The sequence below is a fragment of the Carassius auratus genome, chromosome 23, assembly GCF_003368295.1.
Source record: "Carassius auratus strain Wakin chromosome 23, ASM336829v1, whole genome shotgun sequence".
In the NCBI taxonomy this organism is placed as follows: Eukaryota; Metazoa; Chordata; class Actinopteri; order Cypriniformes; family Cyprinidae; genus Carassius; species Carassius auratus.
The window spans coordinates 35,700-52,146 of record NC_039265.1 but is presented as its reverse complement, the minus strand read 5'-3'; the positions used below and the strand labels follow the sequence as shown (position 1 = coordinate 52,146).

General features: G+C 36.6%; 2 protein-coding genes across 5 annotated transcripts; one reads left to right on the top strand and one right to left on the bottom strand.

Annotated features, from left to right (window-relative positions):
• Positions 1-385: 385 nt before the first annotated feature.
• LOC113040904 (exosome component 10-like) lies at positions 386-7,341 on the bottom strand. Of its 4 annotated transcripts, XR_003275308.1 has the most exons (7): positions 7,093-7,341; positions 6,016-6,108; positions 1,498-1,586; positions 1,339-1,411; positions 1,017-1,249; positions 679-922; positions 388-560 (listed from the first exon to the last, which is right to left on the bottom strand). XR_003275308.1 is itself a non-coding variant. In XM_026199098.1 (3 exons), exons 1-3 carry the CDS (start codon positions 7,287-7,289, stop codon positions 5,912-5,914), a joined length of 303 nt encoding a protein of 100 aa, XP_026054883.1. In that variant the 5' UTR covers positions 7,290-7,341; the 3' UTR covers positions 5,746-5,911. The 4 variants fall into 4 exon arrangements, 1 of the variants encoding a protein (XP_026054883.1); XR_003275307.1 differs by having other exon boundaries at positions 386-922; XR_003275309.1 differs by lacking the exons at positions 388-560; positions 679-922; positions 1,017-1,249; positions 1,339-1,411; positions 1,498-1,586 and adding exons at positions 5,743-5,802; positions 5,898-5,924.
• A 2,178-nt stretch (positions 7,342-9,519) lies between these two features.
• Positions 9,520-16,446, top strand: LOC113040902 (glutathione synthetase-like). Its single transcript, XM_026199095.1, has 13 exons — positions 9,520-9,694; positions 10,079-10,217; positions 11,087-11,232; positions 11,615-11,690; positions 12,235-12,374; positions 12,483-12,599; positions 12,780-12,860; positions 13,102-13,179; positions 13,388-13,457; positions 13,571-13,765; positions 15,181-15,262; positions 15,350-15,539; positions 15,635-16,446. The coding sequence occupies exons 2-13, from the start codon at positions 10,089-10,091 to the stop codon at positions 15,756-15,758; spliced, it is 1,428 nt and encodes a 475-aa protein (XP_026054880.1). The 5' UTR covers positions 9,520-9,694; positions 10,079-10,088; the 3' UTR covers positions 15,759-16,446.
• Position 16,447: the final 1 nt, after the last annotated feature.

Sequence of the window (16,447 nt, the reverse complement as noted above, 5' to 3'; positions counted from 1 at the left end):
TAATGATAGCACTCTCAGAACGGCTGTAGAGATTAAACATCTGAATTGATTTGAGAAATTCAAGGACTTTTATCTGTTGCATAAAGCACAGTTTCTCCTCCACACGACTTTGATGACAGTCATTTGAAGATTTCCATTTCACATAATCTTGACAGGCTGTATGTTTCTCTCGCTGGAAAAGTGAATGATTGGCACAGTAGTTTGTTTGATGATAAAAGGTAGAGCTCAGTGCCACCTAGAGGCTGTGGTATTAAAATATATATATGCATACAGTAGTCAACATTTGAAGTGAATCAAAAAAAGTTTATATATATATATATATATATATATATATATATATATACACACACACACACACACACAGTATCTCACAAAAGGGAGTACACCCCTCACATTTCAGCAACTATTTTAGTATATCTTTTTTAAGGGGGGAAATACTATAGAAATGAAGCTTGGATATATTTTATAGTAGTCAATGTGCTGCTTATATAGCATTATAGATTTATTATCAAAAGGGGGTGAAGACTTCTATCTCTTGGGCCAGTTGTGGGCGAAAGCCTCTGCAAACAGAAATAAACCCATCATATGAATGCTTTTTTTCCTTAACCCTGCAACGATGAATTTCTTCAGTCTAGTTCTGTGTGTGTGTGTGTGTGTGTGTGTGTGTGTATGTGTTACCGGTCAGATTTGGCAGGTACATAAGACATGCTCCTGCCACCCACAAAGCTTTTCTTCTGTCCTTTTTGGTTTTTCTAAGAATCAAAATTGGTAAAAACAATCAGTGATCATGCACCGCTAACTCAAACCAAGCTGATATTTCTATAACAGTAAATGCTTGTCGTTTCAAAACAGGTTAATAGCTTCTGCTTGGGTCCATGTGCTTGTCTGTTTGGATCAAACTGTGAACTCTCATTTAATTTCCCTGAATGGAAAAAATACAAGCAATGAAGACAGTGTCCTGAAAACACCAACAGGAAAACTGCATATGAAGAACGACAGAGAGGCAGATGTCTTACCAGCGAATATTTTAAAATTTGACTGGCTGTAGTCAAAAGGTTTGAAGTTTTGTTCGGGAACTTCAGGCTCTTAAACATTCTTCTTTTTCTGTTTTTTTCTGAGCAGGTTTAGCTGACTGATCTGCCACCAATGTCTCGCTTTCAGTCTTTGAGACGTTAATGTTTGGTTTAAGACTCTCTTCACCAGAATCACTGACAGCTCTCGCTCTTTTCTGTCCAGCTTGCTTTGCTTCCTAAAAACAAGATTGTCAAAACCTGTTAGTGTAAAATAAAGAAATAAACCAATACATCTTGTAAAGTTGGGGAGCTGAAGAGTCCTCACCATTACTTGCTGCCGAACAGTGTGAACATTTTGCAGTGACTCCTGGTAGCTCAGTTTGGCTTTCTTTCGTCCTCTGAAAGACAAATACAAACATTTACGCACAATTAAATTATCACAAATATGGTTTGATAAAACATCAGACAACGGTATTGTTTGTACCTTGAGCTTTCTTGGCTCGTTCTTTAGCTTTCCGCTTCTCCTGCACCTCCTTCTGCTGCTGCTCAATACTCTGTTATTTCCAGCGGTTTCTGATCAGTTTTAAACAGAACAACAAAAATAGTCAATATAAGCTAGTTGTCAATACCACCTGAAGTCGAGTTTGAGAAAGTTACTAGTCATCCAAACATTTATATCATTTATACAAGCTGATATGGAGTTGGTGGGAAAGGGAGAGTTGTGTTGAGAACTGATATAGAGCACTGCATAGCAGTGGAAGTTGAAACTGGGATGACGGATAATGTTACCTAAAGGGAGCATATAGATGATAAAGAGTAAAGGCCCAAGAACCGAACCCTGAGGAACACCGTGAGAGAGACTAGCAGTAGAGGGCTTAGCCTGGCGACAGCAATGTAATGCTGACAGTTAGACGGGTAAGAAGTGAACCAAGATAAGGAAGTTCCAGAAATCTAACATTTAAATGTTAATAGAGCCTGAGTCAGCGGTCATAAAGAGGTCACTGACAACCTTAAGAAGTGTTGTCTCAGTGCTGTAGAGAGTGCGAAAACCCGACTGGAAACATTTATAGAGGTTAAGAGATGACAAATATGACTGATGTTGAGAAGCAACAACTTTGTCAAGTAGCTTTGAAAGAAGCGGATGATTTGAGATTGGTCTGTAATTGGCCATAACAGAAGGGTCAAGTCCAGGCTTCTTTAAGACTGGTGTGACAGCTGCAGTTTTTAATTCAAGAGGAACAGCACCAGTGCTGAGAAACGTGGATAAAATGTCTGAGTAGCTCTGAGATATAGGCAGGATTTGGAGGGTCAAAATCAGTAAAAGAAGAACCAGGTGGAAAATGAGAGGGGAAGTCATGTGAGTGGATACGAGACTACGTTGTTGGAAAGAGATATGGGATTCATTTTATTTTGGGAGTATGAGAATGACTCACAGACACATGTTGTCAAATGTACTGTCCAATGTAATATCGCTGTTCTGTTAAGCTTTTTTCTTAAGTTCAGTGTTAGTTTATTTGCATCAAACCAGCTCTTCATCTTTTGTAATTCATTTCCCACTGTATCCAAGAGTTGTTGCAGATTTTCTCCAGAACAGACTAAATTAGTATCATCAGCAAACAAAATGATTTTCAGTGTTTTTGACACCTCCCATACATTATTAATATACAAGTTAGTGGGTTAGTTCACCCAAAAATGGTCCCAACACTGACCCCTGGGGAACCCCACAGGTAATTTTCTTTGACTTTAAAATGCAGTTCAACATTGTCTTTGATTATTTAAGTAGCTATTTAACCAAGAAAGTGCAGTCCACTAATTCCATATTTGTGTAATTTCATAAAAAAGAAATTGTGGTCTACTGTATCAAATGCTTTCTTAAGATCCAAGAATATCGCTACTGCATTTTTTTTTGTTCTAGTGCTGTGGTTATTTCTTCCACAAATTGAATAAGTGCATGTGAGGTTGTCCTATTAGTCCTGAAACCATGTTGCAGATCACACAGTATATTATGTTTAGTAATGAAGTTATCGAGCCTTTTAGAGAATATTTTTTCTAGTATTTCTTAAAATTGAGAGAGCAGTGAAACAGGTCTGTAGTTTGAAAGTGTATGTTTTTCACCAGCCTTATATATTGGTATCACTTTTGCCATTTTCATTTTATCTGGAAAAAACCCCGTTTTCAAAGATTGATTACATGCATGCGTTAAAGGTTTAACAACACAACTAATAATACTTTACCATAAACATGTCAATACCATTCCAGTCAGTTGACTTTTTACTCTTAAATGTATTATCTCTATAATTTATTTTTCATCAGTTTCCTTAACAAACATAGATTCATTAATATTTACATACTTGCCTAGCACATAATTTATACTGCCAGTCTTTGCAAATCCCTCAGCTAAGCCTGTATCAACTCAGATCAAAGATCATTCAAATTCATTTGCAGCTACGGTCATATTCGTAATTTTTCTATTATCTTTTGTCAGAAAATAGTTAGTGTCTCCCGTTTTGCCTTTTTTATACTTGATAATTTCATTCAGCACTTTCCAGGTGTTTCTTATATTACTTCTGTTGTCCTCCAGTATGGAAGCATATGGGTAGCAATATTCAATTTGGAATATAATATGCAAAATGACAATGCAATATGTAAAATGGCAATGCATATCTGTATTTACATTTTCCAATACATTTGTGCAACGTTTGGTGCAAAATTAAAATTAAAATTAAATTACATAATTTTAATTTGCCATTTCGTACACCAGTTTTAATTAATTAATTTATTTATTTCATAAATTTAACTATATTTATTTCCACTTCACTGTTATCCAAGGAGACAGAACTATTTGCACTGTTTTTATCAGTTGGACAATATTTATACAATACTATAACCTAGAAATAATTTAACGGGGTCTCTTGCAAGTCGCAGCAGCACGAATTATGTGCCCAGCTACATCTGATTCAAATATTACGCTAATTAACAGTAAGTGGTGGTTTCAGAGTTCAGACATTACAGTGTCACACTCGCACTGACTTTTATTCTGCCTGAAAGAATGAAAAGACCGAGTTGAAGGTGGAGCGATTCGACCAATCACATGAAAGCAGCATTTCAGCTCCGCCCACAAGTGCGAATGAATTATTGAAGCCATAAACCGATATGATAAAAACGTAGATGGACCAACTGTCTTTTCCATGTTCTCTCACTTGAATCCTCTTCTTGAGATTTGAGTCTCTGACCTTCTGTAAGCCCCGCCTTGTTCACGCAGTGATTGACAGGGCGGGAGGGGGCGGAGATGTGATCGGCTCGGAATGCATTTTCAATGTGCACTTTGAATTTTGCTACATTCATTGCAGGACATTGAATGAAAATGCAATCGTAAGTGTCTTGACTGTGAGTGTTAATGCATTTAAGAAAAATAGCATTTAAATGATAATTTTGCCACAGTTTTTGCTTGAACATGTTATACATATCTAATCATTTCTGTAATACATTTTAATTTTAATTTTGCAACTTATAAAAGCATTCAAATTAGTATTCATTTAACATATTAAAAATGGTGTATGAAATGGCAAATTAAAATTATGTAATTTAATTTTCATTTTCATTTTGCACCAAACTTTGCACAAATGTATTGGAAAATGTAAATGGAAATACAGAAATGCATTGTCATTTAGCATATTACATCCCAAATTGAATATTGCTACCCATACGCTTCCATACTCCAGTAGTTTACTATAATAATTATTTTTATTGCTTCTCATAATTCTGGTTAGTTTGTTTTTATATATCTTATATTTATTTTCTGCTTCTTTTGTCCTCTTCTTTAAAAATGCATTATATAATACAGTTTTCTTCTTACATGCATTTAATATTCCATTAGTTATCCATTTTCAGTTTTACTTCTTTCTTTACTACAGGACAGTTTTTTTTCATAAAGTGATGTTACAACAGTCAAAAATGAATCATAAGTTTCATTCGCGTTATCTACGTACACTTTTCCCCAGTCTTGTTTCATTAAATCCTCTTTGAATATATTGTTGTTTTCTTGGGTTCTGTGTCGGGTCATTGTATATATTTTGTTATCTTTCCTGGTCCTAGTGTAGCTATGTCTGTTTGCAAAAACTGGCAGATGGTCACTGACGTCGTTTATTATTAGACCACTTTCAACTTCATAGTCAATGACGTTGGTAAATATGTTATCAATTAATGAAGCACTATTTATTGTAATTCTGGTTGGTGGAGTGATTGAGGGATACAAAGCGGTACTATAAATCAAATTAATGAACTCTGTAGTTTTGTTGTGTCCTTGTGGGTTAAGCAAATCAATATTGAAGTCTCCGCAGATAAATTCTTTTTTTTGTTTTTTGTTATTGCTATTACTAAATATTTCAGCTTAAACATAATACAAGCATGTCCTAAAGGAAAAATGCTAAACATCCCCACTTTGTGTCATGTTAAGAACGGTTTAAAAACATCAAAACTGGAGACGTTATTTTGCTATAAGAAAAAGATAAACTATATTCACACTACTAAAACTGCACAATAAATAGTATATAGTATGTAAAAAAAGAAAAGAAAAAAAAAGGTAAATATAAGTCATCTATATATTTATTAAGTATAAATTATTATTATTATACAATATTATCTAAAGTTACTAAATATATTTATTAAAATGTATAATCTCCTGTTGTGTGGTTGGAGTTTCTAAACACATAAGTGGATAAAAGGGGTCCAGGAAATCACTTTCAGACGAGCGGGAGGTGTCGAGCGGTCCGAATAAAGTAGGCTGTGGCTAGAAGACAACAGCAAAACGGGCAATTCAGAGTAAACTCAAAAATACAGCAGTTTGGATCCACAGAAAAACGCTGAACACATCGGTCAACACACCGTTCTTTTAGGAGTCATTGATTTCCTCTTTTCAGCAAGAAGAGAGACACCACTATTAGTCAATACTGATTTTATACAGCACAAATGATATGACAGAAGTGAAACGAGAAGCACACACCTTGAGTAAAGGAGAAGCTGATGAAGCTCATTGATCTGCTGGTGCACTAGTGGTGGAGTGGGGTTACAGCACGCCATGATGCCCTGAAGCTCCCTAGAGAGGGAACGACACGGGCGTTTAGATCTCACAGCCTTTACAAGAACAAAGCATTTCAAAGAGGATTTCAAAGGCACTAGTCAACTCAAACACTGGCTTGTTCAGAAGATGTCTACAGACCAACATCTTTAGTCAATAATCTGGCTCATCTTGATAAAGGATCATCAGAAAATGCTTGTGTTCTTCAAACTATGACACTGTGTTGAGGTTAGACAGTCAAACTACTGCGCAAAAGATTTTTGAAAAAAGTCTCACCAAGGCTGCATTCCTTTGATTCAAATTAGAGTAATATTAGTAATGTGAAATATTACTACTGTATAAAATAATTGATTGGTACACTGCAATATATTATAAAATGTAATGTATTCCTGTGATCAAAGCTGAATTTCCACATAACTTGTCACATGATCATTATTCACTGATTTGGTTCAATATTATCAATGTTGAAAACAGTTCATATTTTTGTGGAAATCTTCTTTTATGATGCTTTGAATAATAAAAAGTTCAAAAGAATTAAAAGCAAACAGCATTTGCTTGAAAATGAAATATTCTGTAATTGTATTAATATCTTTACAGTCACTTCTGATCCATTTAACACAACTGGCAGAAACAGCCCGTTTCATGAGAAAGATGAAAATGCTCAAAACTACACCAACTTATTTTAGAGAAACACACGAGTCTTGTTTTCTGTGAAACTGATTAAATTTAAGTGAGATGATGATTAAAAAAACATAAGATATTTGTGCTCGTTTAAAAATAAATAATTTGATAAAATTTCTCAGAAAATGGACTTCATACTGCATCTCAAGCACATGTACGTTGATATAAGAATGTTTATGCATTTGTATTTGAAAAACAAGAAAGGAAAAACTTCTTAAGAAGACCACATTTGTTTAGCAAAGCATGCAACATGAAATATGTTTTCTAGCATGTGTTAAGGTAGAATTTTAAGCGACAGGAGTACTGCAGGACACATTATACCCCTGTGGTATTACAGCCCCGACAAAACTCCGATTCCTCCTCTGTCTCTTCAGCTGTTTAAGAAAGATCATTCGATTTAACAGCGGCTGCACCGCTCGAGGAGACAGCCAAATCGAAAACAGCAGATCGCGGAAACCGCAGCCTCGCGAGAACAGCTCTTCTTCTTTGACAGCACGCGTGTGGACGTTAGCCAACATCGCCACCTGGAGGACACTTCTGTTACAATTGGCCAACTGTGAAACAAACCTTTAAAAGGAGCCCATTTAGTTTTATATACATTAAATTTCATCCGACTAAAGACGTGGAAGCAAATTCTTTATTACATTTATACATCAGCATTGGGTGAAAATTAATATCATTAACAACAACAACAACTGCAAAAAGAAAAACACCGTTTGATCAGTATATATATTTATGTTAGACTTAAGACCATATATATGTTTTGAGACAGCCAAGGCTGTAATGTAATGGTTTCAGGAATTAAAGATTCACAGCGGTGGAATCTGTGGGGAAAAGGTCCATAGTTTGCATCACAGGATATTACTGTATCATTATTTTACATTTCTAATGCAAAACAGTTGTTCAATAGTTACTAATAAGAATGATCATTTCAAATAATTCATTGTCTAGCTATACCCCATTAATATATTTTTAATAAAGTTCAGTAGCGATATTGATACAAATTGTTTATTTTTTATTGAACTTTCAAAATTAAAGAATTCACCAGCAAGTTATTGGCATATTTCTCACATTTACACATTTTGAAAGTACAAATTGAAATACGATTTAAATAATATTAAAAATAGAAGGAAAAAAAAGTTTGCTCCATGTATCATCAGCCTTGAAAATGATCAAAATTGAGTTGAGTTACTCCATTTGATGAATATGAAATTGCACTTTTACGGACTTTTAAATTAAATGTTTCATTCTGGTGGAATGAACTTCCCAACTCAATCCGAGCAGCTGAGTCCTTATAGCCATCTTCAAGAATCGGGTTAAAACACATCTCTTCCATCTTTATTTGACCCTCTAACTTTAACACTCACTATTCTAATTCTATTCTTTAAATTCCTATTCCTCTAACTAGCTTGCTCTATTCTTTTATTTTTTATTCTATCTGTTTTCTTTTTATTTATTATATTAGTTAAAATCCCATGTTACGTGTACTGTGTTAACCTAACTGAGACTTGTTATAGCACTTATATATCATTGCTCTTTTTGTTGTTTTTGATTGCACTGTCTTCATCTGTAAGTCGCTTTGGATAAATGCGTCTGCTAAATGAATAAATGTAAATGTAAATGTAAATGTCTTACTAACAAAAAAACAAAAAACAAAAATCAATAGCCTAAGAAATATTTTTATTTAAGAAAACTCACTTATATTATTTATTTATTTATTTGTTTGTTTTATTATTAAAACATGTAATAACCAGCCTTTAACCACAACAACCTAAAAAACAATAGAGGACAAAATACAAAAAAAAAAAAAGAAAGAATAATAATAATGCAGGATAAAAAAAGTAAAAAAAAAGTAAAAAAAAAAAAAAAAAAAGAATAAATAAATCAAAGAACAAACAAATAAATAACATAAGCCAGAGGGGGGAATTATACAAGGTTAAACATTGAAAGCATTTTCTGTTTTTTTATATGACTTTTTGTTTTTATGCCCATCAATGATAAAATGTAAGAATTATAGTCAACCAGAAAAATGTAGAGTACTGGGTTCTTATCCAAAAATTACACTTATGAATAAAACATTTGCCAAGTATAATAAAAAGATGAACAATATATTGAATACAAAAGTTTGAGTTATAATAAAAGAAAATAATATCAGAAGTATTGATAGATATTCTAACATTTGTTTTATCTGAGAGATAGGTTCATAACTCATTCCAAAACGATTTAAGACCAACGATGTACAATGGTCTCTTCACAGAAAGTACATTATTTTCAGTATTTTGCATATACGTATTAACAAGGGTAGCATCTACGTGTATGTAATATTTTAAATGTGACTTCTTTTATTTTGTTTATTAATAAATATTTGTGTGAAAGACACCAAGCGACACTCCAAATAACATCATACAATGCCATCCATTTAAAAGAAGGCGCTGGAATATTTTTTTCTGTTGATATGATTTCGCACAAAGGGCTATAAATGGAAACAGGATTAAAGCTTATTATCTAGAATGGCATTAAATACAGTGTTATAGTCTTTTAACGAAGCCCCAAAATTAAAGAAATTTCCTGGAAAATTCTTAAAAGGAATATAGCTGAGTCAAGCTGACCAAGCTCACTTATATTAATGTTAAGGAAGTAAAACAGATGTATGATGCTGCGCGCGCACGTGGACGGCGGCGTCATCCGCGTTCTGCTCACTGATTGGATAGCGCGCGCACTTGGACAGCGGCTTCGTCAGGGTTCTGCTCACTGATTGGATATCGTCAGTGAATGAGCAGTGAGTAGCACGTCCGACTTTGAAAGCGTCTCATGTGAGTGTCGGTCTGATCTGATCTCAGCCCGAGCTCTGAGCCCTTTAATATCACACAGACTCACTGTAAACGAGGACCTCAGGAGCCACGAGAGCGACCGAACCGCGCAGGTAGGTCACAGTAACTCGACACGAGGCGGTGTTGACATGTTCGTAGATGTGCTCCAGTGTATTTGTGCAGTGTCATGATGAGTGCACACTCTGCTGTCTTCTCTTCACATCACTCCAGCGTCTCATGTGATGTCACTGACACTGTCTCATTCATCTGTGACCCTGCTTTAAGTCCTAATCTAGTCACTTCCGTTTTCACGCATCATTTGTGTATAGGCTATGTAACTTACATGCTTTTTTGTGAACGCAGAAGTGTAATAATATAAACTTGATATAATCATTTAATAATACAGTCTGCAGTACAACAATATCATGTGTCTGAAAATCCATATGTCTTGTAATTGTCAGGCTGTGCACCACATATGTGTTTTCTTGTCATTGTAGATTTGCTGCCATGTCTGTGAAACGAGAGGATGTCCTGAAAGATGAACATCTGATCAAAGATATAGAGGAGATCGCTAAAGACACCGCACTTCTACACGGGGTGTTGATGCGCACCAAAGAGACCCCAAACTCTCCTGACGTAAGAGCACACATCACTCTTTCAGGTGTCTAGAAGAAACGGCCCATTAACAAGCACTGCGAAGCCCACCAGGAGCAGGTTTTGTTTTGGGAAACCCATCTATATTCCTGTGTAATATTTATCTTGAATATATTACTTAATGTATAATGTGAAATTGTCCTCTAAAATTATAGCAGAAGTTTGACAGAAGTTGGATATAATGTTTATGCACTATGCAAATTATAACCAGTGGCACTGGGGCCAATGTGAATGAAAAACACTTCTCTGTGATTTAAACTAGTTTAAAGTCAGAAGAAACAGCGCAGACAAGAAAAACATGAGTTTTGTGCATTTGTATTGTACTAAATGTCTTTGGGCTTTTTTTCCCTCCATAACAAATACTATAGAAACAAAATATACATTTTTTACCACTGTGGTGAGAGGCAGCGCATGGTTTTACCAGTGATTAACAAGTTGACATTTATCAGAAATTGCTTTCACAAACAATTAGAAATAAACCACTAGTAACATATTGAATTAAATATAATTTTTTTAAGCCAAAAATCTTTTATTCACAGCTTTATTTTACAGCGTACCCTAGAGATCTATGACATCTAACCCAAACTCTTGGATAGCCGTTATTCAAAATAAATACAGGCATACATGGTTTCAGATGAGTATTGTGATTGAAACACTAGCAGTCACAGAGATGCAGTTAATACACAGTCATGACTGGAATTCTGTCTGTCCTGGGGTCATCTATTGTTGCTGGATTATGGAGAGTTAGTTCTGCCCCGCTGAGTCAACACTGGGCTCAAACCCGCGGCTCACAGACTCGGGGGGGTTTTGGTCGTGTATATACATGTCGAGTAACGTCTGTTTGTTGACAGGTGGTGAGTTATGCACCGTTCACGTTGTTTCCCACGCCGGTGCCCACAGCTCTGTTTCAGCAGGCTCTGGCAGTACAGACACATTTCAACCGCTTGGTGGACCGGGTCAGCCAGAATCACTCCTTCCTAGAGGAAACTCTGGCCAGGTGGGACATGACCGAATCTATTGAATTACAAGTTGAGGACATTAAGTGTCCTATTTCTTATTGCCTTATTTTGTTCATTTTAATATTGAAATGTGCCTTTTTTATGTTAAAATTCAGTCTCCTATCCCAGATTCGTATGCAGGGATGATAAAAACATTCCTCTAATTGTTTGAGAATCCCACACAGTATTTCACTCTAACACTGCATATGGCATGAGTTTGGGGCGGGGCTATCTGTCTGTCCAACCAATGGGAAACGGCTATTCCATCAGTATTTTTGCAGGCCCATCTAGTGGCACCAGAATTACACACTTGACCTTTAATTCAAACTTTAATCATTTTGGTGTGGTCTGATTCTGACGATTTTTTCCTTGCTTCAACAGCACCATCAGAGTTGACAGTTTTACTGCAAGACTTTTCAACATATACAAACAAGTTCAACAGGAACCTCGGCCCCAGGTATGTCGTTTCTTTATTATTTAAAAATGGCACATAACACATTAGGTTGCAACATTTGTCCATGTTCTGTTGGACACTACCGTTCAAATGTTTGTTAAATAAATTCATAGTTTTTTTTTTATTCAGCAAGTTAGAATTTGATAAAAAGTGACAGTAAAGACGTAATGCTACGAGAGATTTCGATTTATTTCAAATAAATGCTGTTCTTTTAAAGTTTCTATTCACCAAAGAATCCTGAAAAAAAATGTCAGTTTCCACTAAAATATGAAGCAGCACAACTGTTTTCAACACTGATACAGCACATTAGGATGGTTTCTGAGGGGTCATGTGACACAAGTAATGGAGTAATTCAGCTTTGGCATCACAGGAATAAATGACAATAAAAACAGCTATTTTAAAGTCTATTACACATATAGGAGGACCCTAAACTTTTGATCGGTTTTGTGCATGTACAGTATCTTTTACAGTAGTACAGATGACTCCTATAACTGTGATATTAATGCTATTGTGTAGATAATGAAGATATATTTATTTCTTCCCCAAGTCAATAGTGCTGGGCTTGAATCGCTCAGACTACATGCTGGACCGGAGTCCAGACGGTGGGACGTCTCTAAAGCAGATTGAAATCAACACTATTGCTGCAAGTTTTGGCGGTCTTGCTTCACGGACACCGGAAGTCCATCGGTAAGTGTGAGCTACACAGTCAGTTTAAAGCTCCAGACTGCACTGGTTCATCACTGTATATAAAGGTTAGGGTCAGTGCTGTGACACGCTGTTTCTCGTTCCTGTAAGGCACATTCTGAAGGTGGCAAACCTGTCCGAGGAGTCTCGTAATGTGCTCGACAACAACCCAGCAGCAGGTCTGGCCAGGGGTTTGGCCCAGGCCTGGGAGCTCTATGGATCTGAAAGGTGTGCTAGAAAATGTCTTGTGCTCTGATTTGGGCAAAGCTGGATTTTCAGAAATCATTGAAAGATTAAAAAATGGATTTAGAAAATTAGAGTTGCTGTCACTTTCGTGCTTTATAAATGTTTACTTTGTAATCGAAATGATAAAGTGATCGCTTCTTTGTCTGATGCTTTCCCTTACAGGGCAGTGGTCATGTTTCTGATTGAAGACGTTCAGAGGAATATTTATGACCATCGATATGTAGAGAATGAGCTGTGGAAAAGGTACAGGAAGTAGTAGTAATCAGGATTCAGTGTCACGTTATTTTACATGAACTACTATGTAATTACTACAGGCATGATCAACATGTAATTCTGGGTTACACATTATTTTAAGGTGTCCTTGTTACGATATAATTATACATATAAGCACTGATTATTATTAATTAACTACATGTACTCACTATATGGTTAGGGAGTTAGTTACAGGAATTATGTGATGATCTGTTGTACTGTTTATGTGCAGAAATATTCCTGTAATAAGAAGACAGTTTGAAGATGTTTGCAGAACTGGATCCCTAGATGAGAGCAGGAGGCTCTTTGTGTGAGTGCTTATGACTTGCACATTTCCCGTCTGTGTAACACACTAACATTAGCATTGGAGAACAGCAATGTTCAGTCATTAAAACACCGTTACATGACTATTTTTGTCCAACTTCAGAAGTTCCACATAGATTGAAATTTAGTCACGACTGTACACATATGTCAGTAAAGGCCTTTTTTTCTTCCATTTTTTTCAATGCAACCTGCAGAGATGGTCGTGAGATCGCCATTGTCTATTTCCGTAATGGATACATGCCCCAAAACTACACCTCAGAGAAGGTGAGGACACTTATTTATTTTTTTTGTTCCATAGTAAAAAAAGATTCTTGTCAGAAATGATCAGTTTTCGGTGTTTTGTGGGAATGAAACTCATAAGCTGATGCATGTTTCAGAGCTGGGAGGCCCGTCTGATGATGGAGCGCTCTCTGGCTGTCAAGTGTCCCGACATCAGTACCCATCTCGCCGGGACTAAGAAGGTGCAGCAGGAATTGGCCCGGCCAGGGGTTCTGGAGCACTTCTTCCCTGACGAACCTGAAACAATTGCTCAGATTCGGGCCACCTTCGCTGGACTGTACACCCTGGACATGGTAGAGCAGCAACACTGAAAACTGGGGTGCTGAATCCTGCTTGAGCAGATATACCCTACGATTAGATTTAACTCTAGTGAAGCACTTGAACCAAACACTCGAGGTTACACAGGAATCAGCGTAATAAAGGCCTTGTCCACACTAATACGTTTTCATTTGAAAACGCATCTTTTTGTCTCCGTTATGGCCTTCAGTCCACACTGAGTGTGTTTTAATCAAGGAAAAGTGATCCTTTTGAAAACGCTCTCCAAAATAGATCAATTTGAAAACGGCGTTGTAGTGTGGACTATGAAAACGGAGGTTTTTGAAAACGATGATGCAATTTTAGTCATGTGAGACGTTATACCAATAGATATCTGCTTATAATGGTATTTTGCATGTTATGTGCTATGCACTTTCACACTATTGCTACAGATGTGTTACTTTGTACATTCTTCATTTACTAAAGTTACAAAACACGATGAAAACCTTTGAAGGAAGGGTTGTGCACAAATCCCTTATATGGAAATGGTTTGTTGCTCTTATGTAAATTACCGTATTTTTTGGACTATAAGTCGCACCTGAGTATAAGTCGCATCAATCCAAAAATACGACACGATGAAGAAAAAACATATATAAGTCGCACTGGACTATAAGTTGCATTTATTTAGACCCAAGAACCAAGAGAAAACATTACTGTCTACAGCCATGAGAGGGCGCTCTATGTCTTCAGTGTAGACTACAGGAGCACTGAGCAGCACAGAGCGCACTCAGTTAAAATTCGCCAAATTAATTCATATTAGAGCAAGATTAAGAAGTAATTAATGTGAGTACGCATGTGTTGTAAATAAGGTGAACATTTTAGGTGAAAAATGTTCTTGTTTAAATGCCTATTTTAGTCATGAAACTCTAGATGGCGCAGGCTGATAGATCACTTAACATGCCGTCTGCTAGTAATCGCATCAGTTACTAGTAGGGCACAACACGACTGGCTACAGCTGATTCTGCAGCCAGGGAGGTTACTTGAACCATATTTAAGCAATCTGGTTCAGTGTTCACTCTTAGCTACTCCTGCCTTACACCATCAGAAACCCTCCACCTCCTCCAGCTCCGCCTGTCTAGATCTCCTTTGGGATTTATATACTGTATGCCTATTCATACAGCTGCTGCATATCTTATATGCTCTCTGCGACGTGTCTGTATATCTATTGACAGAAGCAATTGTACCATTATGTATTTAGCTAATTATTATTTTATTAGAATTATTTCCATTTTCGTTTTTAATTAGTTTTATTGTATGATCACCTTGGTAGGACACTAAACGTTCAGAAAGGCTGAACTTCATAAGCAGGATTGAGCACCACTGTGAATATTTAACTTTTTTTTTTTTTACTTTTTTGAAATGGATTTTCAAGGGTCAACCTGTCTTTCCACAGGGAGAAGAAGGTGATAAAACCGTAGCAATGGCTATGGCCAAACCTGATCAGTATGTGCTGAAACCTCAGAGGGAGGGAGGTGGTGAGTAGTCCCACGTCGAGTCCTGTGTGGTGTTCAAACAAAGACATCACGAACACTTGCTCAAAGATTTCCTACGGTGTGCCACAGGTAACAACATTTACGGCAGTGAGATCTGTGAAGTGCTGGAGAACCTGAAGAACTCCACCGAGAGGACGGCTTACATCCTGATGGACAAGATCCAGCCCGTCCCGGTCCAGAACTACCTGCTCAGGCCCGGAGCTCCTCTGAGACTGAACTCCTGTCTGAGTGAGCTGGGCGTATTTGGGGCGTATGTCAGGTGGGATCATTTTTAAAAGTTCCTCTGCTTTTATTTTACAAGCATCTTAAAGTTTCCTATGTTACAGCAAATGACTGCAACTTTTTCACACACAGGAAAGGCAAAGACACGGTGTTGAATGAGTGCGCGGGCCACCTGCTGAGGACCAAGAGCTCAGAGCATGCTGACGGGGGCGTGGCTGCAGGAGTAGCAGTACTGGACAACCCACTGCTGGTGTGAACTACAGCACCACCTACTGGAGCGGAGGACAATGACACACGGCTGACAGCAGGGCAATGGGATTCATTTCTTACCTGGCATCTGTTTTATCAAAGGTTTAGTGTGTTGAGTAATCTTTGGGGAACACTTATGACTGAAATGCTCGTTCGTGCACATGTTTTAAACCTCATTCAATCTGTTGAAGTGTGTGAGAAGTAGCCATTGACGTTTTATAAAATCGATTTTTTATTACAGTACGTTTCCTTTTTTCAGCTACTTTAATTGCTAACTGATGATCAGAATATACTTGAATGACTATCATCATGATTCGTGATTATATACATAAATAAACATCAAATCATCATATTAGAATGATTTCTGAAGGATCGTGTGACTGAAGTCTGGAGTAATGACTGAATCTAGCGTTACATCACAGGAATAAATCACGTTAAAATATATTAAAATAGAAAATGTTTTTTTTATATATTAATTGTAATACTGCTATACCATATTACTGTTTTTACTGTATTTTTGATTCAATAAATGCGACACAAATGCAAAACTTGTGAACGTTAGTGTATATTAACACTGGAAACATTATGTAATATCAGTGAAATGTAAAAAGATGTTTTACTGGAGATAATTTTCTAGACCTGCGATTAAAAAAAAAAAAAACTAAACTGCACAAATAAAGAAGGAATCAAACACCG

Bases quoted from the DNA above. Each gene is read 5' to 3' on its own strand.
- LOC113040904 (XM_026199098.1), bottom strand. From the start codon at position 7,289: ATGTTGGCTAACGTCCACACGCGTGCTGTCAAAGAAGAAGAGCTGTTC. The intron at 6,109-7,092 runs GTATAATGTGTC...TTCCCTCTCTAG, and splicing joins GGGGCTGTAATACCACAGGG to GGAGCTTCAGGGCATCATGG.
- LOC113040902 (XM_026199095.1), top strand. From the start codon at position 10,089: ATGTCTGTGAAACGAGAGGATGTCCTGAAAGATGAACATCTGATCAAA. The intron at 11,233-11,614 runs GTGGGACATGAC...TTGCTTCAACAG, and splicing joins CTAGAGGAAACTCTGGCCAG to CACCATCAGAGTTGACAGTT. The intron at 15,540-15,634 runs GTGGGATCATTT...TTTCACACACAG, and splicing joins GTATTTGGGGCGTATGTCAG to GAAAGGCAAAGACACGGTGT.